The 22,947-nt window shown below is 42.5% G+C and overlaps 1 protein-coding gene across 5 annotated transcripts in view; it reads right to left on the reverse strand.

Moving 5' to 3' along the window:
• KIF26A (kinesin family member 26A) overlaps nucleotides 1-22,947 on the reverse strand; it is a 265,866-nt gene that overhangs the window by 26,482 nt on the left and 216,437 nt on the right. For 4 of the 5 annotated variants that reach the window (XM_033952049.1, XM_033952047.1, XM_033952046.1 and 1 more), the window contains exons 6-8: nucleotides 10,163-10,369; nucleotides 6,394-6,487; nucleotides 260-522 (exon numbers count right to left, since the gene is read on the reverse strand). In XM_033952049.1, the coding sequence (XP_033807940.1) occupies nucleotides 260-522; nucleotides 6,394-6,487; nucleotides 10,163-10,369 (564 nt within the window). The remainder of the gene's footprint in view (nucleotides 1-259; nucleotides 523-6,393; nucleotides 6,488-10,162; nucleotides 10,370-22,947) is intronic. The other variant, XM_033952050.1, reaches the window with a different exon arrangement.

The following is a 22,947-nucleotide window of genomic DNA, read 5'->3' on the forward strand; positions in this document are numbered from 1 at the left end:
AGGGAACTCCGGTCCTCGAGAGCCGTATTCCAGTCGGGTTTTCAGGATTTCCCCAATGAATATGCATGAGATCTATTTGCATGCACTGCTTTCATTGGGGAAATCCTGAAAACCCGACTGGAATACGGCTCTCGAGGACTGGAGTTCCCTACCCCTGCAATAGCCTAACACCTGAAATGAAATGAGTGTTGCCAGAGAAAATAAAATAAAATGCATTGTCAATCAACCTTAAAAGCATGCGTTCTTTTATTCATTATACCTGGGTTCCACATATTGGATCTTCTCTCAGATATACCCCTGGAGACTGCCCATCCTGGAGGCTGCTGCTGGCTTCGTCCGCTAACAAATCCTTGAGGTTTTCATCTTTGCCACAGATCTCCACAGCAGACACTCTAATTGAGAAGCGAGTTCCAGTCTTCTCTTTGCGCTCATTGATTAACTTGAAAAGCCAGGAGATTGCACAGGGGACAATGCCGAGGTTCTGTGAGGAGTTATCTTTTCCAATCATGGTGTATGTTTTGCCTACACGAAGAGCAAGCACAGATCTTTCATTCTGATAACGCAAGATATGGAGTTATCACAGAGATACTGCTTTGTATCCATTTACAGCTATTTCTTTGCCAATATCAATTTTAAAGCCCCAAATCTCTGAAATAGATATTATTTACTTGGATTTTTTTTTTTCACACGTTTTTCAGTAGTAGCCCAAGGTGAGTTATACTCAGGTACACTACGTTTTTGTTTCCCATTCAAGAAATTCATCTCCTAAATCTGTGAAAATGGGGCCAATATTTAAAGCAATTCAAGCGGGCAGGACTTTTTGTCGCCTACGTGGGGATATTCAGTGACACTTTAACCAGAGAGTGCCGCTGAATATCTCCTCAGTCCGCCCAACTAAAAAGTGTGCAGGTCAGGGGTAGCACTGGAGGCGGTACTGAGGAGAAGACCCAGGTTATTCAGTGCCAGCAAACACATGGTTAAGCAGCCTAATTTGGGACAGCTCAAAAATGAACATGGCCCAACACTGAAAGCAGGAAATAACAGAGCTGGCGACAATCAGCATTTTAAAAGATGCTGACTGCTGTCAGCTGAATATTGGGAGGAATATTTTTATAGTCCTACCTTATCACACCTTTACGTCAGTAATCCAACAACATGGTATCTTGTGAAAAGTCTATAAAGGCACCTATTTTCGGAGAGTAACATGAGCTCCTAAGTATCTGTCTAAAACAGGATCCAGAATAGCAAATGACACGGGGACAATTTTGTCCCTGTGCCCGCGGGATCTCAATATCCCCACCCCGTCCCTGTGAGTTGTGTCTCTGTTCTTATCCCATTCCTGCAAGCTCTGCCTTAATCGCACAAACCTCGAGCACTTATGATTTTAAAGTGCTTGAAGCTTGTGCAGACGAGGACAAAGTTTGTATGGATGGGGCAGGTGCAGGGACAGAACATGCGGGGACAGGAAGGGGATAGAGATCCCTAGGGACAAGGACAAATTTGTCCCTGTGTCATTCTCTAAATTCCAGTCCCAATAGTTAACACCTAATACAAAGATGTAATTATATATGTGTACTATATAAAGGCAAATCTATAAAGTGGTGCCTATTTTTAAGCGTCAAGGAGGTATCTACTTGTAACCTATTTCTATAAAGAAAAGTAGATACCCATTTTCCTTTATAAAATACTAGTGTAGCAGGTAAATTATACATCTATATTGTAGGCGCAACCAGTGGCGTAGCGAGGGACGGTGGTGTCCCCCGCACCCTCCTCTCCCCCTCCCCCCCCACTGCTCCGTCCTGCCCCCCACTCCACATTTGCGCTCTCCTTTGCCCCCACATACCTCCGTAAATCTTCACCAGCGCAAGTACTGTGCTTGGGTTCCAATTTCCAAAATCTCTGTTAAGACTTACTCCAGCCCAAATACACCCTCCCAGCTATTGAAGCCCTCCCCAGCCCATCCTCCACCAAACGGCCATATACAGACACAGACCGTGCAAGTCTGCCCAGTACTGGTCTTAGTTCAATATTTAATATTATTTTCCAATTCTAAATCCTCTGTATTCATCCCACGCTTTTTTGAACTCAGTCACAGTTTTACTCTCCACCACCTCTCTCCGGAGCGCATTCCAAGCATCCACTACCCTCTCCATAAAGTAGAATTTCCTAACATTGCTCTTGAATCTACCACCCCTCAACCTCAAATTATATCCTCTGGTTTTACCATTTTCCTTTCTCTGAAAAAGATTTTGTTCTACGTTAATACCCTTCAAGTATTTGAACGTCTGAATCATATCTCCCCTGCCTCTCCTTTCCTCTAGGGTAGACATATTCAGGGCTTCCAGTCTCTCCTCATACGTCTTCTGGCGCAAGCCTCCTATCATTTTCGTCGCTGGCATTTGGGTCATTTATTTGTGCCTAAGTGTTGTCCCTTTCTTTGCTGAATGACACACTTGTGTGTAAACATTGAAACAATATGAGAAAATTCTACAACTCATCCCATGTCATTATCAAACAAAAAAATGCGCAGAAAAGCAACATGAAAATTTGTGTTTTATTTTTTGTCGATAATACTGCGCACTTTAGAGAGAGTGCGCAGTTTTCCAGAAGGCGCCTGTTGAGCGCGCGCAGATTATCGCACATATACAAACCACAGAACGTGCACACATACCGTGCACTCTGTCAGAAAGCGCGTACCTTCTTGGCACATAGTGTGCCCTCTTTCAACAGTGTGTGCATTCAACAACTTTGTGCCCACGACACCAACATTAACTGAATGAAGATGACTACCTCAAACATTCCTAGAAACAACACAGGAAATGACACAAAATTTTCTGCCCACCCATATTTAGCTCATACTAAAAGTCCTTCTAGTCCAGTGGTCTCAAACACGTGGCCCGGGGACCACATGCGGCCCCCCAGGTACTATTTTGAGGCCCTCGGTATGTTTATCCTAATCACAAAAGTAAAATAAAACAGTTTCTTGATCATCTGTTTCTTTAGCTATGAATGACAATATTATTATTAAGACTTAGCCAAAAGGAAAGATTTTATCTCATGCAAAATTGTCGTTTCTTTAATAAGACATTAACTATTTTTTTTCTGAGGCCCTCAAGTACCTACAAATCCAAAATGTGGCCCTACAAAGGGTTTGAGTTTGAGACCAGTGGCTTAACAGTAACCATGACATCCCGTCTGTCTTTGGGAAGCAGAGATGAGATTGTGATGTCATAATGCCTCATTCCACCAATAAGAGCCAGCCTCATCAGTGATGTCATAATGGCTTGATTGTCCTGTTCTCCCCTCTGCCCTCCAACACAGCCAGCAGATTAACTGTTCCCCTTAACTCAGTAGTCTCAAACTCGTGGCCCGCCAGATACTCTTTTGAGGCCCTCGGTATGTTTATCATAATCACAAAAGTAAAATAAAACAGTTTCTTGATCATATGACTCTTTAGCTATAAATTACAATATTATTATTAAGACTCAGCCAAAAGGAAAGATTTATAAACTATAAAGAGTTTTACCTCATGCAAAATTGTCGTTTCTTTAATAAGACATTAACTATTTTTTTTCTGAGGCCCTCAAGTACCTACAAATCCAAAATGTGGCCCTGCAAAGGGTTTGAGTTGGAGACCACTGTTCTGGTCTGTACCTACCTCTGTAACTTACCAGACTAGTTATAATATCAAGCAGATATGCATGTGGGCAAAACTTGCGCAAACTCAAACCTATGTGTGTAACTTAGAGGATATTTTAAGTCAGGTGAGCATCTGTAGCACTAACACACCGGCTCTAAGGCTGGTATACATGCTCACTCCTAAATGTTGCATAGTAACATAGTAAATGACGGCAGACAAAGACCTGAACGGTCCATCCAGTCTGCCCATTAACTATACCCATTAAAAATACATGATTAAATTAACTTGTCTCTTCTTTGATATTTCTGGGTCATAGATTGTAAAGTCCACCTGGCATTGTCCTAGGTTCCAACTGCTGAAGTTGCCAGCTAGTCAAGCCATTGTGACATCACTGCTGAGGCTGGCTCTTGGGCATTGGTGGAATGAGGCATTATGACATCACAATCTAAGCTCTGGAATGTTGCTACTCTTTGGGTTTCTGCCAGGTAACATAGTAAATGATAGCAGATAAAGACCTGAACGGTCCATCCAGTCTGCCCATTAGCTATACCCATTACAAATACATGATTAAATGAACTTGTTTCTTCTTTGATATTTCTGGGTCATAGACTGCAAAGTCCACCTGGTATTGTCCTAGGTTCCAAATGCTGAAGTTGCCGTCCAAGCTCACTCCAGCCTATCCAACCATCCTGTTTGCAGGATATCTACTATAAAGTCTGGCCATGTTCCAAGTTAGTGCAGTTCCCATTGATGCCCTCCCCAGCACAATCCTACATCAAATCATCACATATGGAACACAGACTGTACAAGTTTGTCCAGTACCGGCCTTAGCTCTTTAATTTACATTGGACTATATTCACTAAGCAAACCGATCGTGTACCGATCGGTTTGCGACCACTTAACTATCAAATTTCCCTCTGGCCTGATTCACTTACCTCTCCTGCGATCCGCTTGGAATTCTTGCATGCAAATGAGGTGAAACGCATGTAAATTGGACAGCGACCCGATTCACTACACCAAACTTCCGATTCGACTGGGCTGACCGATCACTTGAAAAAGCGACTCCTGGGGACCAGTTGAAAACGTCTTTCCGACTGGAAGCCCTGCTCTCTGCCCTGCAATCTCTCCTGCCTGCTCGCCCCGAATGCTGCCCTGCTCTGCCCTCATACCGCCCTGCTCTGCCTTGATCTTCCCCTGCCCTTCCCCGAAGCTCTCCTGCCCTTCCCTGCCCAGCGAGCCCGTGGTTTTAACCCGCGGGTTTAAAGCAGATTAAAACCACGGGCTCCATTTATCTTTTTGTGAGGGCGGCAGCTGGCAAAAGCGGGACCAGTTTTTAGGAGCCACGCGGGTTGGGGTTAGTTGAGGTGGTGGCGTTTCCCCAAAGTCAAAAGTTAAAAAAAAAAAAAAAGATAGTTGCTCCTATGGGTCTGCGCATGCGCGAGCCATGCAGGCAGATGGGGGCGTTCCTCCGATCGCCCTCATCTGCATGTTTAAGTTTAATGAATCAGTCAGACCTGCCGGGATCAGGGCCCGATCGGGCCCAATCGGGTAGGTTAGTGAATCCAGCCCATTCTTTGTTTTCTAATTAGAGATCCTCTATGTTTATGCCATGCTTTTTTGAATTCCATCATCATTTTCCTCTCCACCACTTCCCTCGGGACAGAATTCCAGGCTTCTACCACCCTCTCCGTGAAAAGGAATTTCCTAACATTGATCACGAGTCTTCCTCCCCACAACCTCTAACTATGCCTTCTAGTTTTACCATTTTCTTTTCTCTGGAAAAGATTTGGTTCTATAAATAATACCTTTCAAGTATTTAAATGTCTGTATCATATCTCCCCTGTCCCTCCTCTCCTCCAGAGTTTACATATTTAGGTCTTCCAGTCTCTTCTCGTACTTCTTTTGGCTCAAACCCCTTACCATTTTTGTCGCCTTCCTCTGGACCGATTCAAGTCTTTTTATATCCTTCACCAGATATGGCCTCCAAAACTGAACGCAATACTCCAAGTGTGGCCTCACCAACGACCTATACAGGGGCATCAACACCTCCCTTCTTTTGCTAGTTATTCCTCTTTCTATACAGCCTAGCATCCTCGCTACAGCCACTGCCTCATTTATATACTAGATTAGGCTAATATTCTATAATGGAAAATAGGCACCTACTGTATATTCTTTTTTCAGAATAGGCTCCTAGGTATAGAACAAATAAAGAGCCCAAAACAACTGCAGAAACAGCACAGCAGAAAAAAATAGCAGCAGGTATAGTGACGCAGGTGCCACAGCGCCAAAATATGTTGGGTGGTTTTTGAATTCACTAATAAAAACATTGTTTGGAGCCGATAAATCTTCTGGGGTGGGGGGGCAGGGGTTCTGTTATAAAATAGGGTCCTATTTTGTGTGTGTCCTATTTTGCCCTTTATGTGTGTACTCACATGTTTTATCAAATCTACATATCCTCCCTGTTCTGCCCAAACTATACTCCCCTGAAATGCCCTCACGCCATTGTGTTGTCATATGCAATTATACACCCATATTCAGCCATGCACTTCTATAAGACTCATTTCCTGCGTGTAAGACTTGCTTTACATGGGGAAAACATGCCCATGATTTAGCTGCACATTACCCCCAATGTGCAGCTAAATCATGTTCGGCTAATATAGCTAATTGGAAAGAATTTCTCATCTCTTCCCATTCTGCAGGTTTATGGTACTAGAAGCTGACACGGTAATTAACTAACAAATTTGGGATCTCACCAAGCTTGACATGACCAAAGCAAAATATGCCACCATCTGCTCCGTTCACAACAGACTGGATTACTTCTGCTACCGTTCCGGCGCACACCTCAGCCTGAAAGAAAGAGCCAGAGCGGGCATGTTACCCACACAACATTTCATTCATCATCAATAAAGAAAGCGTTCACATTATTGAAACAGTCAGGAGTGGGCAATCTCGAATCCTCGTGGACTCTGAACCGAATGATGTTTCAGGCTATCCCCAGTGAATATGCATGAGGCAGATTTACATACAGTTGAAGCAGAGTGTATGCAAATCTGTATCACTGTATAAGTAAATATGTCAGTCTGTAACCTCTACATTGACCTGTGTAGTATACCTAATATCAATCAGTCAATGTATCTTCTATATCAAAAGAATTCCTCTCTCTATTTTTTGGGGCGTCTTTGTTAGATCAAAAAACTTGAGCATCGGGATGGTCAGATAAAATTGAAAAATAAGGGGGACTTAATCTTGAAAAAAGCCTCACGGCGAAACATGTCGATTTGACAGGTCCCTGACCCGATCTTACCAACGAAACAACGCTTTTAAGATAAGTCATTTCATTATAATTATTTATGAAAGCATAAAGCATAAAGCACTTTATATATAAAAGCTTAAAAAATATAAAAACGTTAAAAATCTTCAGCAAGTGGGTGAATGAAGAAGCCACAGCCATAGCCACTAAAACTGTTGTATCGCCAAAAATTGAGGCGAACAACTGGCATGTCTGACGCCCCAAAAAATAGAGAGAGGAATTCTTTTGATATAGAAGATACATTGACTGATTGATATTAGGTATGCAAATCTGTATCATGCATATTTATTAAAGATTGCCTGAAAATCCAAGATTAGTGGTACAGAGACTGGAGGCTTCCTTGAACAAAATGTAGTTGGCTGTATCAATAGGCTAAGACGGGATTTTGGTGGGAAATATCCTATTTTGTCGGCTTATCAAGAAACCTTGCAAAACAAACACAGTCAACATTCTCGGTTTTTTTAATGGAATTCTGCAAAGAAACAGAAATGAGGATGATCCTAAGACTGCCTCTGTGTAACCAAGGGCTCCTTTTATCAAGCCGCGCTAGCGGCTTAACGCGCGTAATATCGCGCGTTAAACCGCCGGCCGCGCTAGCCGCTAACGCCTGCCTTGAGCAGGCGGTAGTTTTTTGGCCAGCGCGGTGGGTTAGCGCCTGATTAAAAGTTGCGGGCGCTAACCCCGCTAGCGCGGCTTGATAAAAGGAGCCCCAAATGTAGCCCGTTACTGCTGTGGCAGTGAACTAATGCTTGTCTTTCAGGCAGGCACTGAATTCCGAAACGCTGAAATATCATTTGTTAACCCACTATAAAGCTAAGCGGTGTTTACTCGATTTTATGGATACGTTTCAAAGATAAATTTTAAAAAAAAACCAAAAAAACCCAGTTCAAAACATTGAGATATAAATAAAAATAATAAAATTCAATAAAACTTGGACCGACGAAGATGCTAGCAACCGGAAGTATGCTGTGTCCGGTTGCGTTCCGAAAGTCCATACAAAAAAAGCTACGCATATATAGCCATTTTTTTTCTAAACGGTTCATATTGAGCTCTATTGAACATGTGATTGGGTTCCAGCTTTATGACAAACTAGTACTTTTTGTTGAAAGTATCTTAGAGGGAACACTGGTAAATAGGGGGCCCCCTAAGTCCATTTTAGACACCACTAGGTGCAATCCTATCTCTAAATGGTGCCAAAAGACCCCTAAGAGTAGTTTCTCAGTACTACCGTTAGGGAACAGATTGCCAAATAAAACAGATGAATCAGGGAGACAGACTAAAGAGGCCTTCCAGAAATGCAAATGCAAAAATGGTGCCTAACTAAAGATTGACAAGCCCTAAGTGCCGCATTCCTCGGCGGCTTTTAGATGCTATTTATACTGAAGAATTTTGGCCTAAGTTTATAGAAAAGCACCTAAATTATGCACATAACTACAAATTACTGCCACGTACAGGCTATTACTGGTACTTAAGGCCAATTGGCGCCAAATTTAACAATCCAGTTAGGCACGCAACTGGTGCCATTTTACAACTTGGCACCCAAATTTTCATGCTGGTCAGAAATTTGGGTGCACAATTTTATAGAATCCAGGGGATCTCTGGGTACTTTATAGCATTACCCTTAAATGTCCAGCAGTATCGAAGGTTGGGAGGGAGAGACAGAGTGTGAAGAACCCAGAGCGCTCCCTCAGGCTCATAGAACCAGGGTTTGGTCTTGGATTCAGCTTCCTTGAAGCATAAGAATAAGGACAACGGGAAAGAGTTTACCATGAAAGCCATTCCTTTACACATTTCCACATACACATCTCAGAAATTAACCTATGGAACCATTGCTTGGGCCTGGACCTACTTGCACTAACGGAAACTGCTGCACGGATTCGCCAATAATGAAAAGGATCAGAAACAAATCTTGTCCACAGCTGTCCAGTCAGCTAAGACGGGAGAAAGAAGCTGCACTGCTGGACCCTGGCTTACAGAGCATGAAATTAGAATCCCTCAAACTTGTTCACCTTTAAACAATACCAAAACCAGGAAACTATTCAAAGTAAGTCATATTGGACTGAATTCTATATACTGCGCCTAAAAAACTGACTTCCCACAAGAATTAGGCGTGATTTAAGGAACAGTGACTAAATTTAGTCATGGAACCCCAATTCCATAATTACACACGTAATTTAAAGGAACGCCCCTTTGCTGGGGAGGAGATGCCAGCCAAGGTGGCGGGATTCTCATACCCACCCACTTTGGGCTCAGGTTCACCCAAAATTGGGAGTCTGGTTACGTCACTGATCCAAACACAAAGTAGTTGAAGCCAAAGGGTATTATTTGAGACAATGTGTATAGTTTACCAGTCTTTTTAAGTATACAACTAGTAGACAAAAAAAATCACTACCCTGTGAATTGTTACTGCATACAAAAAGTTAATCAAACGAGCCTCAGACACACTGACTGAATATTACAATTTCAAGTCACTTACTTTTAGCCCATAAGGCAACATGTCCTTAATCATTGGCTCCTCTTACATGTCAGGTGGGAAGTTTAGAAAAAAAAAACCTCAGAAAAAGTCCGAGAAAACCCTGAACCCCACCCGACTGTAGAGCAATAAATATAATTAACAGTGTAATAATAATAATAATAATAATAACTTTATTTTTCTATACCGCCATAGTCAAACTGACTTCTAGGCGGTTCACATAAAAAGAAGGCTGGACAATCAGCGAAATACACAATGTAATAAGAAGGAAGTTACATAATAATTAGGGAAGCATAGGGAAGGAATACATGAGATAAAGATATTACATAATACATTGGGGTTATAAGGGGAAAGAATATCTGAGAGAGGTCATCTGATTAGGCAAGGAATTTGTCAAATAAAGCGGTTTTAATTGATTTTCGGAATATGTTATAGGTCTGTCTGTGTGCCACAAAGTTAAACAAAAAATGCACATAACACACAAAACAAAAAAAGCCAAGCACTTAGCTGGGAGAAAAAAAAATAGCAGCAGGGATGGTTCCTGATTAAGGAAATGTTGCCTTAGGGGCTAAAAGTAACTGACTTGAAATTGTAATATTCAGTCAGTGTGTCTTAACTTTTTGTATGCAGTGACCGTTCACAGGGTAGTGATTTTTTTGTCTACTAGTTGTATACTTAAAAAGTAAAATATTTTGACAAAAAATACCTTTACAATTTGTAGTTTACCAGTCTGCCATACCTGTGAGGCATCCTGAGGGAAAACTGCATCGAAGGCAAACATCTTTGGAGCAACAGTAGGTCGCCAGTGACCTGAGTTTGTATGCCCATTGACGGTGGGATCGTGCAGAGTGACCTGCTTTTTTCTTGTATCTACCTTCATGAAAGACATAGATTCGGAGGTGTTGTGTCTCCCTTGAGAGGGGCAAATCCGCACCATCACCTTCACCTGCAAAAGACAGGAAAAGGACTTAGGCATATGAGCACTTCCCTGATGGCATCATAGAATGCTTATATATATATATTTAAGTGTGTGCAATCATTTAAAATAGCATGGTGGGGAAGTAGCATAGCTTCAATTCCCAGTGACCCTGGGAAAGTCACTTAGGCCTGGATTCTGCAAACCGCCTAGATCAGCCGGTGCCTACAAAAACGCCGCCAGCCATGTGTCGGTTACTTTTCAGTTACTTTATTTGATATACCGCAATTATTAACACAAAAAAAAAATTAAGCCAATGCGGTTTACAACAATAAAAGAAAGGATGACATTTCAAAAATCAACAAACACAAGAGAAGGGAGAGCGTGAGGGTGGAGTGGGAAGGAGCACGGAAGGAGCGGGGTGCCTCCTACCCTTACTAAGCCACTGAATACGCTACCCTTTGGTTGTTTTGTTTCATACCATTTCTAATTCAAAATGACAAGTATAAAACTCTTTAAGAGCATTTTACTAACGTGCAAAGCCTGTCCACTAAATGTTGAAGGCATTCCCAGCAAATTTCCATACAGTTAACGCACTGAAAAGTACTTTATAAGAACATAAGCAGTGTCTCTGCTGTGTTAGACCAGAGGTCCATCACGCCCAGCAGTCCGCTCACGCGGTGGCCCATCAAGTCCAGGACCTGTATAGTAATCCTCTATCTATACCCTTCTATCTCCTTTTCCTTCAGGAAATCATCCAATCCCTTCTTGAACTCCAATACCGTACTCTGTCCTATCACACCTTCTGGAAGCGCATTCTAGGTGTCCACTACCCTTTGGGTGAAGAACTTCCTAGCATTGGTTCTGAATCTGTCCCCTCCTAATTCTTCCGAATGCCCTCTCATAAGAACATAAGCAAGATAAATACTGATGCCCACAGCACAGATGAACTTTCTACTTCCAACACCCATTTCTCACCCCTGAACCCCATGAAGACCAGTAGGTTAATGGTTATCACAGCCATGCGCTAATAGTCACCGCATGCTAATTCATGTAGTCAAAGGGTAATAAGGGAATGGAAACACCCAAAAGAACATATCATCTGGGCGGCTAACAGTCTAAAAGACAGGGTGGTATAAAGAAACAAAACAAAAAAACAAAGGAAATAAGGTGATACCTTTTTTATTGGATTAACTCAATGCATTTTATGATGGGCTTTTGAAGGTAACCCTTCTTCAGATCAGAAAAAAGCATATGTTGACAGATATCATTATATATAAGGAAAACCAAAAGGATACAATCTTAAAATAGTCTCCAAGAATACTGCCTCATCCCTTAAAATACCCAGAGAAAACACCCAGAGATAACTTGCTACATTACATACAATCCAGAGCTGGAAAAACTAAAAACAATTATAACAGATCTACAACCACTACTCCAGGAAGATGAATTACTAAAAGAAATATTCCCAGCTCCACCTGTGTTGGACTTCCGCCAGTCACCTAATTTGAAACAAAAAATTAGTAAAAAAAAAAAGCAAGCTCCGCACACAAGCCCATGAAGAAGAGAATGGTGCACATCCTTGTGGTGTGACAAACTACAAATTGTGCAAGCATATCTCAAAGGATCCCACGGTCACACATATGAGAAAAACATTCAACAGGGGATCCTTCACATGTTCATCTTCTATACATCATTCAGTGCACAAAGTGCAAAGAGGCATGTTACATCGGAGAAGCAAGCCAAATGCTAAAGACCAGAATCAACCTACTTAGATATCGTATTAAGAATCGCTAAACCAACCAGAATGTCACCTCTGTCGGACAACACTTTGGAAAAACTGACCACTGCACCAATGATTTTACGGTGAGAATACTAAAAGGGAACTTTAAGGCAATCCAAGAACGTAAAACCTTTGAAATCAAAAATGATAAGGTATTCTGGACACCTAACAGACAGGTCTTAACAGAGATCTGGGCTTTTTTTTCTCACTAAAAAGACTTTTAAAACTGCTCTGCCACCTTTTTGTCTCCTGCCCACCCATCCACCCCTCCTTCTTCCTATCCCCGAAATGCTTTCATGCTTTTTTCTGATCTGAAGAAGGGGGTTACCTTCAAAAGCCCATCATAAAATGCATTACACTTCCCCCTCCCCATTCGCGGTTTCGGTAATTGCGATTTCACATATTCACGATTTTTGGGGGAGGGGGAAAAAAGAAAAAAAAACCCCATCGTTAAGTCTTCCCCCCGGTATCCTGGCCTTACCTGGTAGTCTAGCGGGCTTTTGGGGCAGGATCGATCTTCCTACGCTCCTGCCCCGTGCAGATCTCCATTAGGAAATAGCTGTAGGGAGTTCCCGTCGTAGTCTCGAGAGACTACGGGAACTCACAGCAGCCATTTCCTAATGGCGATCTGCACGGGGCAGGAGCGTAGGAAGATTGCTCCTGCCTCGAAAGCCCGCTAGACCACCAGGTAAGGCCGGGAAGGCGGGAGGGAGGTAGGGGTGGGTCAGAGCCGGATAATTCGCGGTTTTTCGCCATTCGCGGTCTGGCTCTGCCCCTATCCCCCGTGAATCCGGAGGGAGTAGTGTAGTCCATAAAATGCATTAGTCCAATAAAAAAAGGTGTCACCTTATTTCTTTTGGTTGGGTTTTTTTTTGTTTGTTTTATTTCTTTATACTACTTGGAAAGTGGACTAACACAGCCACCACACCATTTCAGTCTAAAAGACAGAAAGACGTAATTTGTAACAGTAGACAGTATCCAATAGGAAAAGGGGGGGGGGGAAAGGAGTAACTACAGATATTGGTAAGACAGTAGTGGGGGGAATACATAAGGTTAATATTCAAATATCTCATAGCTCTATGGCTGTTCCTGCTCAGTTACCAGAAAAAGGAAAGAAACTAGGATTTAGGAATACGCGTCTCGGAATAAAAAAAAGTTTTAAGAGCAGTCTTGTCATGATCCACACTAGCCAGTGACAGCAAAAAAGCATCCCGTTTCTATGAATGAGGTATGACAGTGAACCGATACCCCAAAAACACAAACATGCCACTTTCTTAGCCGTTTGGCAGGCATTTATCTCGAAATAAAGGGGAACTTGACAAGTTAACGGTAGAAACACTTCTTTCATATGTCAGAGAAACTGACAGAGCTCTATTCTGCTACAACACAGGGAGACATCACAGGCCTAATTTCCATAGAAAGAGAAAGTTTTGCCCTCTAGGAGGTCAACTGTGCAAGCACTTTCACAGCTCTGGTGCACACTGGGAGCTTTTCATTGGCCGGTTATGCGATGACTAGTGCAGTACAGCCATGACTAGCAGTGCCCGAGGCTCTCTTCGGGCAACAAACGAGACAAGGGAGCGAGAAAGTCAAAGGCGATAAATAAGAAATTATTTGAACTGACAATGTGAATTGACTACAAGTCCTAGTGTAAGGGCTTAGCGCCAAGCTCTTTAAAGAGTGAGCACACTGATTTCAATGGCACTCTAAGAGTTTACTGATAAAAGAAAAATTCAAGACTATTTGAGAACACCCAGTTGGTATAACACTGCTGCCGTTTCTCCAGCACCAGCAAGGGGAATGAGACCATTTGCCTCCCACTCTCACCCTCTCTTTGCAAACCCTTAAAACTACTGTTGAAATCCCAGCAATAAATTAGGCAATGGTACCACAAGCTGGGAACCCTTCCACTTCATATAACCCCAAGAAGACTATAGTACAGTAACTTCTTGGTTTGCAAGCATAATTCGTTCCAGAAGCATACTTGTAATCCAAAGCACTCGTATATCAAAGCGGATTTCCCCACAGGAAATAATGGAAACTCAGATGATTCGTTCCACAACCCAAAAAAGTTTAATGCAAAATATACTGAAAACATGTTTGTAATTCAAAAACACTTGTATATCAAAGTGGATTTCCCCATAGGAAATAATGGAAACTCGGACGATTCGTTCCACAATCCAAAAACCTTAATACAAAATACTATACGTACTTGTATTGCAAGACCTTTTTTATTTAGAACAGTCACTATACTCCTGCAGCGTCGGAGAGAGAAGAACCATCAGCTCAGTTGTGATGATGTGACGCGTGTATACTGTATGTACTCGTATTGCAAGACTTTGCTTGTTTAGAACAGTCACTATACTCATGCAGTGTCAGAGAGAGAAGAACCATTGGCTCAGCTGTGATTTGTGTATACTGTATGTACTTGTATTGCAAGACATTGCTTGTATATCAAATTAAAATGTAATCAAATGTTTTGCTTGTCTTGCAAAACACTTGCAAACCAAGTTACTTGCAATCCAAGGTTTTACTGTATATGCTGCTAAAAAAACTAGGAATTAGTGTCTCCATGGAAAATTGCTGCTGATTGTGGGAAAGCTGGCTTGCCTACAAAACTCCACTAGGTAGACCCATCTTCTGTCCCTGAATAAAAAAAAATCAAGGAAATTAACAGGGTTTCAAGGTTACAACTCAACTCATTATCTGCATATACCATTATCCAAGGTTGAGGGGGGTTCTTGATGCATTTCTTGGACATGTTAGTTACAAACAACAGCCTTCTTATGAAAGTATAACACACTTTTCTGCTAAGGACTGATTTGAATGTGAAAAGATAATCCTGAGAACTAGGCAATCATAAAATAATAAAATGCTTCAAAAGAAGAAATGCATTACAGGTGACAGACTCAAGGCCGAATCCTTAGAAAAGTGGCATGAAGATGGCTTACAAATTAGATTGCATCCCTGAATCTTGAAATATCATCAGAGTGTTTAGACAAAGAATCTTCTCAATGCAAAACTAATTCACTTGAAAATTCCTTTCTGAGAGTGCCTCATCTTCTATAGATTTGCTTCCACTCTACCACCAGTCATGGTCATCTCTCTATAACATGGGGAGCATTTACTGAGAAGTTCAGTCTGGTGTCTCTTTATCCACTTGATGTTTTAGGCATATTTCCTATATAACTGAAATAGATTTGGACAAATGCTACCCAATCTAAGGTAAAATACAGTATATCCAGTCTGCAGTACTCTCAATGTCTCTTTCAGCTATCATTAGTCTACAATTTTGTTAGAAGTGATCTGCATCAGTATTATATTTTGTTGTGATGATTGTCAGATATGATAATCAAAACAGATGATTGACTACTGTTTCCAAAATATTTAAGTTTTTACATTTTGAGAACAATGCTATAAGGACATTATAAGTTAAGCGCCAAAAAACTGGGCTCCGGTAATTTGAAACGGCAGAGTTGCACATCAGATCCATTATAGAATACTAGCATAAGTCTGCAGTTATACCCCAAATTTTAGGAGCGACCATTTAGGCCAGGGATCTCAAAGTCCCTCCTTGAGGGCCGCAATCCAGTCGGGTTTTCAGGATTTCCCCAATGAATATGCATTGAAAGCAGTGCATGCACATAGATCTCATGCATATTCATTGGGGAAATCCTGAAAACCCAACTTGATTACAGCCCTAAAGGAGGGACTTTGAGACCCTTGATTTAGGCTATATCTATGGCTGGTGTAGATGGTGGTGCTTAAATACAGGCAGTCCCCGAGTTACAGACGCCCAACTTAAGTATGACTCATACTTAAGAACATGGTTGCGGCTTCATTTCATTTCACTGAGCAGTATTTCCAGTGGCATAGACTCCCACACTTCTCCTGCAGCAGATTCAGGAATGATGCAAGGCCACATTAAGAACAGTGTGTGGTTGGGCATGCTGTACCTTAGAGGGAACACTAGTAGGGAAAGCAACAAGAATCGTAAAATCTACAAGTTCTGAGTTACAAATCCAACTTAAAAACAGCTTTAAAAATGTAACTCATTCTTAACCCGGGGTCTGCATGAACAGCAGTTGGGTGCGTAAATCCACCTATTTTATAAAGTACATGCAAGAATAGGTTGGAATGCTCCTGATGCACCCAGGCCCCTCCCACTCCCTTTGAATTTGCTCATGTGAGAAGTCAGGCACACTGTTTATAGGATAGGGCCCCGATTCTGTATAATGTGACCCAAGTTGCGCGTACAACTTAACTGTTTAACAAGCTAATCAGCACTGATAATTGGCAAATAACACCTAATAACTGGCACTAATTAGAGCAGGGGTGTCAAAGTCCCTCCTCGAGGGCCACAATCCAGTCGGGCTTTTAGGATTTCCACAATGAATATGCAGGAGATCCATTTGCATGCACTGTTTTCTTGGCTCGTCTCTTGTATTTATGAAAATGACTTGTCAATGTCCAACAACAGTCTTGAAGCATTGATGGGTTCCATTTGCCCTGATAGCATTGCTCCATTTCTGCAATGCCCTGGTGAAATTGCCCATCTCGCTCAGCACTCACCACTCTACAACAGTTTGAAAAGAATTCTAGATAAGAATGCAAAAATATATATATATCTTTACTGGCATGCTGCCAACAAGGCCTTCAGGAGGTTTTCTACTAACTGCTTGTAGTCATGTTATGTGCTAAGAGCAGTTAATGTAGCTGGTTTTAGAAAAGGTTTGGACAGGTTCCTGGAGGAAAAGTCCATATTCTGCTATTGAGACAGACATGGAGAAGCCACTGCTTGCCCTGGATCTACCGACTGCATGGAATGTTGCTACTATTTCAGTTTTTGCCAGGTAATTGTGACCTGGATTGGCCACTGTGAAGACGGAATAGTGGGCTAGATGGACAATTGGTCTGACCCAGTAAGGTTATTCTTATGTTCATCTGCCTTGTTATTTCCAACTGAAGGTTTTGCATGCTCATTTTCTTGCCACATAGTGCACAATCAAATGCATCATCTTGAAGATGTTGGCAACTCTGAGGACCAACAAAGACACCTTCCTTTATCATAGCTTTATTTAACCTTGGAAATTTCCCATGGAGGTACAGAATGACACGGGGACAAATTTCTCCCCGTCCCCACAGGAACTCATTTTCTCGTCCCATCCCGGCGAGCTCTTTTCCTGTCCCTGCCCCATTCCTGGAAGCTCTGTCCTCATCTGCGCAAGCCTCAAACACTTTACAATCATAAGGGTTTGAGGCTTGTGCGGTTAGGGTGGAGCTTACAGGAATGGGGCAGGGACAGCGACAAATCTCGCGGACAAGGGATAAGAAAGTTCAGTTTCTGCGGGGATGGGGACAAATTTGCCCCCGTGTCATTCTCTTCTTACAAGCCGTTTTTGCCTTGCCCATGAGTTTTGACAAAGTTCTTCATTAAACCCCCAGCTTGATAGGTAAAGGAGGTAACAAATTTTACTTTGATAAAAAAGTGGTAGATGCTGGACACTTTTCTTCCCGGGCTCCAATGGTTGCCCGGACAGCCTGCCTCTCTTGATGAGTGGGAATCTCTTACATTTCTATTCCATTCGCAGAGAATACAGCAGTACTTTGTGTGACCAAGCCAAGAGAGCAACAACCTCCAAGTCGAGAAAGAGCTGCAACTGATTTTGGCCATAATTTATGTACTTCAAAAGTTGTTTCATGTTGTCATAGGTATCCGTCAAATGAAGTGCCTAACTAATGGGAATTGATGGGAAAATATTGATGTTAAGCAACAAAACAGCTTTAAGACTCGTCTTTGATTAAATCAATGAGCAGTTTCCATTCATCTGGATCATGAACTATGTTGAGGGCTGTCATTAGGTCATTGTTGTTGCAGGCTACAAAATCATGATGATATTCTTTTGACAGCCACAGAACACAGTAACCCTATTATTACCTGCCAGGAGATTCCACTGCCGTAGTCTGGAGCCCAACAGCTCTGCCTTATTCTTAGGTGGTTCCAAATCCCTAACAAGACCATTCAGTTTATTTGACATTCCGAGATATGATTCAAATCAGGAGGATGGGAGCTAGCTTTTATTATTTCGCACCTTGACTATTGTAACCCCTTATATTCTTGTACATTAGTTAGATTAAGATCTAAACTTGAAATTCTGAAAAAAAAAAGTAGCAGCAAAACTGTTGGATAGCAGTTCAAGCTACAATTCTCTTTAAATTGAGTTGCATTATTTTTAAAATATTTGTTAGGTCCCAGTCCTGAATATATGACAGAGCAATGTTTCCCCAAACGGATTAGTTTACTTTAATCTAAGGAGACTTTCTTATTTTATTTTCCTTTAGGGCTCCTTTTACTAAGGTGCGCTGGCATTTTTAGCGCACGGATTTTAGCACGCGCTAAACCCGCGCTACGCTTCTAGAACTAACGCCAGCTCAATGCTGGCGCTAAGGTCTAGCCCGCGTGGCAATTTAGCTCACGCTATTCCGCGCGTTAAGGCCCTAACGCACCTTTGTAAAAGGATCCCTTAGTCAAACAGATGCTTTAAGAGGATCCTTGAGAGCTTCTTGGATTTCCAAGCAGTTGAATTTACTCAAATTCATTACCCTTTCAACTAAAATCTTTAAAATCTTCATTCTTTATTTCATTGCTCTCTAAAGATTTTTTAAATTTAAAAATACAGTAATACCTTGGAATCCGAACTTAATCCGTTCCAGAACCCCGTTCGAGTTCCAAAGCGTTCAAGTTCCAAGACAATTCCCTTCATTATCTTGAATGTTTCGATCATGTCCCCTCTCAGTCTCCTCTTTTCAAAGGAGAAGAGGCCCAGTTTCTCTAGCCTCTCATTGTGTTCAAGGCTTGTGCAGTTAAGGCAGAGCTTGCAGGAATGGGACAGGCACAGGGACAGTGACAAAACTCATGGGGACAGGATGGGAAAATTGAGTTCCTGTGGGGATGGGGAAAAATTTATCCCCGTGTCATTCTGTAGTTTCTATCATATACATCCAGTCAAAAGTGTTTTCCTGGGCTAGTATTTCTGACAGGAAAATACATAAAACCAGAACTTCCACACAAAACATACATGAAAGCTAACAATTTCCTACCACAAACATTTTCTTCATAATCTTTAATGGCAAATTTTTCCACTTTAAAAGGAAAATAAAACAGAGATGAGGGTTTGTGGTGACTGCTGTTTTTTCACCTGTTTGATCAATCATTTTTAGGACTGACTTTATAATACTTGTTTTTTTTATAGCAGTAACGGAAATAAGTAGCATTGTTCAGTGGTGATAAGTTTTGTAGTACAAGTCCCTGCCCTCAAGAGATTACAATATGAGATGGTGCCTGAAACAGTGGGGGGTGGGAAGGGAAGAGGATCAGAATCATTGAAGAGAAGGTTGGAACCTGGCCAGATACCCTTATGTGTGTCCCAGTAGATATACAGCCAGAACCCGCATAAGTGGATCCCAGTTGAATATTGATTGGAACTGCATAAGACCCAGTGGACATCACATACTAAACATATTACATAAGAACATAAGCATCGCCTCTGCTGAGTCAGACCACAAGTCCATCGTGCCCAGCAGTCCGCTCCCGCGGCGGCCCCCCCAGGTCAATGACCTGTAAGTTATCCATTACTCTAAAGCATTTTGTAATGTATAGTACTCCTCTATTTGTACCCTTCAATCCCCTTTTCCTTCAGGAACTTGTCCATACCGGTACCCAGACATGGGCTGAATACTGATCAGGATATTCTCACTACTAAACATACATATGCATAGGGTTAACAGACATCCGGATTTCCACGGACATGTCCTCTTTTATTTATTTATTTATTCCCCCCCCCCCCCCCCCAAAAAAAAAAATATTTTTTTATTGAAAATTTTCAGAATACAGTCCAAACAAAAGCAGCATCACTTTTCCAACAACCCACCCAGTCCCTCCCTCAAATTCCTCTCCCCCCCCCTATACAAACATTCAGAAAGACTGAAAAGCAAATTATAAAACTTTAAGCCAATAAGCCTCCCCCCCTTCCCGCAGAGCTCTCCCCCCTTCCCACTTACACCCACAGGACAACAGCACACAGGTTTACAGCTATAACAGAGAGCAGCTACATAGCTATCCCAGATTTTATGAAAAGGAACTAACCTCTGGCACTGTAGTTCCGACATGTCTGGGCGTCTGGACAGCTTTTCAAAACCCGGCACTTTGCCCGGGTTTTGAAAAGCTGGTGAGATCAGGGCTGGGGCTGGAGTGCATCTACGCATACGCAGATGCACTCCAGCCCTGGCCCGAAGAGATGAGGTTTGTGTGGGGCTGGGCTGGGGGAGGAACAGGGCGGGGTCACGTGTCATCTTTTACCACAAATCCAGAGCTAAAAATCAGCACACTATACTCAAATAATGAGCATGGAAAGTGATGCTGCATTAAAATCACAGCAGTAATTTGCTACTCATTATTCTGTGCTATTTTCCCATCAGGGCTTGAGCGCTGATTGACTCAGGCACTGGCAGGAATGTTGACATTTAATAAAACCCAAAAAAACCCAAACTCCTGACTTCCCCCCACCCCCCAGTCTGCTTTAGGTCCAGTCCCGAGGCAAGACAAGACCCAGACCTCCTTCCCTACTCTTATCCCTCTCTCCCTCTCTCCTAAGGCAGGATCTGAACCTCAAGGCAGGACCCCAGCCCAACCCCCCACCCCCTTGAGGCAGCAGCCCAACCTGGACTCTCTCCCCCCCCCCAGGCAGGAACCCAATCTGACCCTACTGAGGGCCTAGATACCCAAGCCATAGCCTCAACATACCTGTAGCAACCAGGGAGGAGGGACTGGGCATCCTTCCCTCCTCCCTCCATGGCATTGTCATCAAAACGGTGATGCCCTGCCCCAACTGGTGCATTAGAGCATTCTGCACACCCTAATATTGGCGCTATTCTGGTGCTAATCGCCTCTAGCGCCAGCATTGGGTTTTCAGCAACGGCCAATTGGAGCCGGAAGGGAGGGGACGAATTCCACAGTTTACCTATCCATCACAGATCGTAAATGACTCATCTCTGCTGCTGACTCTCATGGGACGTGCTCAGATTGGAACAATGAATTTCTGCTCCATTTTCACCAGTAGGAATTTAAGAGCGCTCATTAAAAAAAAGATTTTGCTTGTCAGGGAAAAGGCAGAGGAGTAGTCAAAAGGGAATACCTGAAATAGATTAAACAAAGAGACCTAAAAACAGAATCCCTAATTGTACTGTGTGGTGGAAAGACTGAATATTAAATATACACGTGATTCTGACAGCAAGTCAATAGCACAGAAGCAAATCAATATATGGTGCCTACAAACTGGGAGAGTCAGGAGGCAGGTTTGTAATGGGGTGCTTATATTTATGCACGCTTTGGACTAGATTCAATTAATAGCACTCAAACGTAGGTGCTAAAAAAAAAAAAAAAAAAAAAGTGTGCTGCACGCCATTTTGGCCCTTATTCTTTAAACGGTGTCTTAAGTTAGGCGCTGGAAGGCACCCTACCAGCACTTAAGTGCAAAATGCTGTTTTAAAAGAAAATTATAGTGTTTAAAACAAAAAATGTAGGTGTGTAACGGCACCTGCATCGCAACTATGGAAGCGCTTTATAACTTTGAATGCCACTGTAGGTGTCGCTAATGCCAGAAGTGGCGTTAGGCATTGTAAAGTGTCTCCATAGCTATGATTCACATGAAAGACAGGTGCCAGAAATGTAGGCCTTGAAAACCCTGGCCTACATTTCCGGCGCCTGCCTTTCACGAAGCCGCAATTCTACAAACGGCACCGGTGCATGATTGACATGCAATTTTGCGGCCATTTTGTAGGTGACCACCGATGACGGCACCGTTTGTAGAATCCGGCCCTTTGCAAATGGTATACTGAGTTGGCCACCATCTGCAGAATACCAAATAGCATCAGGATCTGTGCCCAACTTTTGGCGTGAGAATATGCACAAGAACGAGACTTAGGAGTGATCATTAGTGAAGACATGGAAACTGCCAATCAAGTGGAGAAAGCTTCATCCAAGGCTAGACAAATGATGGGTTGTATCCGTAGAAGTTTTGTCAGCCGGAAGCCCGAAGTCATAATGCCGTTGTACAGATCCATGGTGAGACCTCATCTGGAATATTGTGTACAATTCTGGAGGCCACATTACCAAAAAGATGTGCTGAGAGCTGAATCGGTTCAGTGAATGGCCACCAGGATGGTCTCAGGTCTCAAGGATCTCCCATATGAGGAAAGGCTGAATAAATTGCAGCTATACTCACTCGAGGAACGTAGAGAGAGGGGAGACATGATTGAGATGTTCAAATATATCACGGGCCGTATCGAGGTAGAAGATGATATCTTTTTTCTTAAAAGACCCACGGCCACAAGAGGACATCCGCTGAAAATCAGGGGCGGGAAATTTCATGGCGACACCAGGAAGTATTTCTTCACCAAAAGGGTGGTTGATCATGGGAATGATCTTCCACTGCAGGTAATTGAGGCCAGCAGCATGCCAGATTTTAAGAAAAAATGGGATAGGCATGTGGGATCTCTTAGGGGAAGAAGTTAGGGGGTGGGTCATTAAGAGTGGGCAGACTTGATGGGCCGTGGCCCTTTTCTGCCGTCATTTTCTATGTTTCTAACTGAAACCTGGTGTAAATCCTCGCTCGTAAATTAAGCGTGGATCCTCCAAATTCAATAATACTGCACATATCTTTAAAGAATAACCCTGACCTACCCAGGCCCCTCCCATGGCCACACCCATTTTCAGCTACACACTAAAGACTGACGTGCACATCTTTATAGAATAGTGTTTGTTCCT

This window comes from Geotrypetes seraphini, chromosome 7, assembly GCF_902459505.1.
Source record: "Geotrypetes seraphini chromosome 7, aGeoSer1.1, whole genome shotgun sequence".
Taxonomy (NCBI): domain Eukaryota; kingdom Metazoa; phylum Chordata; class Amphibia; order Gymnophiona; family Dermophiidae; genus Geotrypetes; species Geotrypetes seraphini.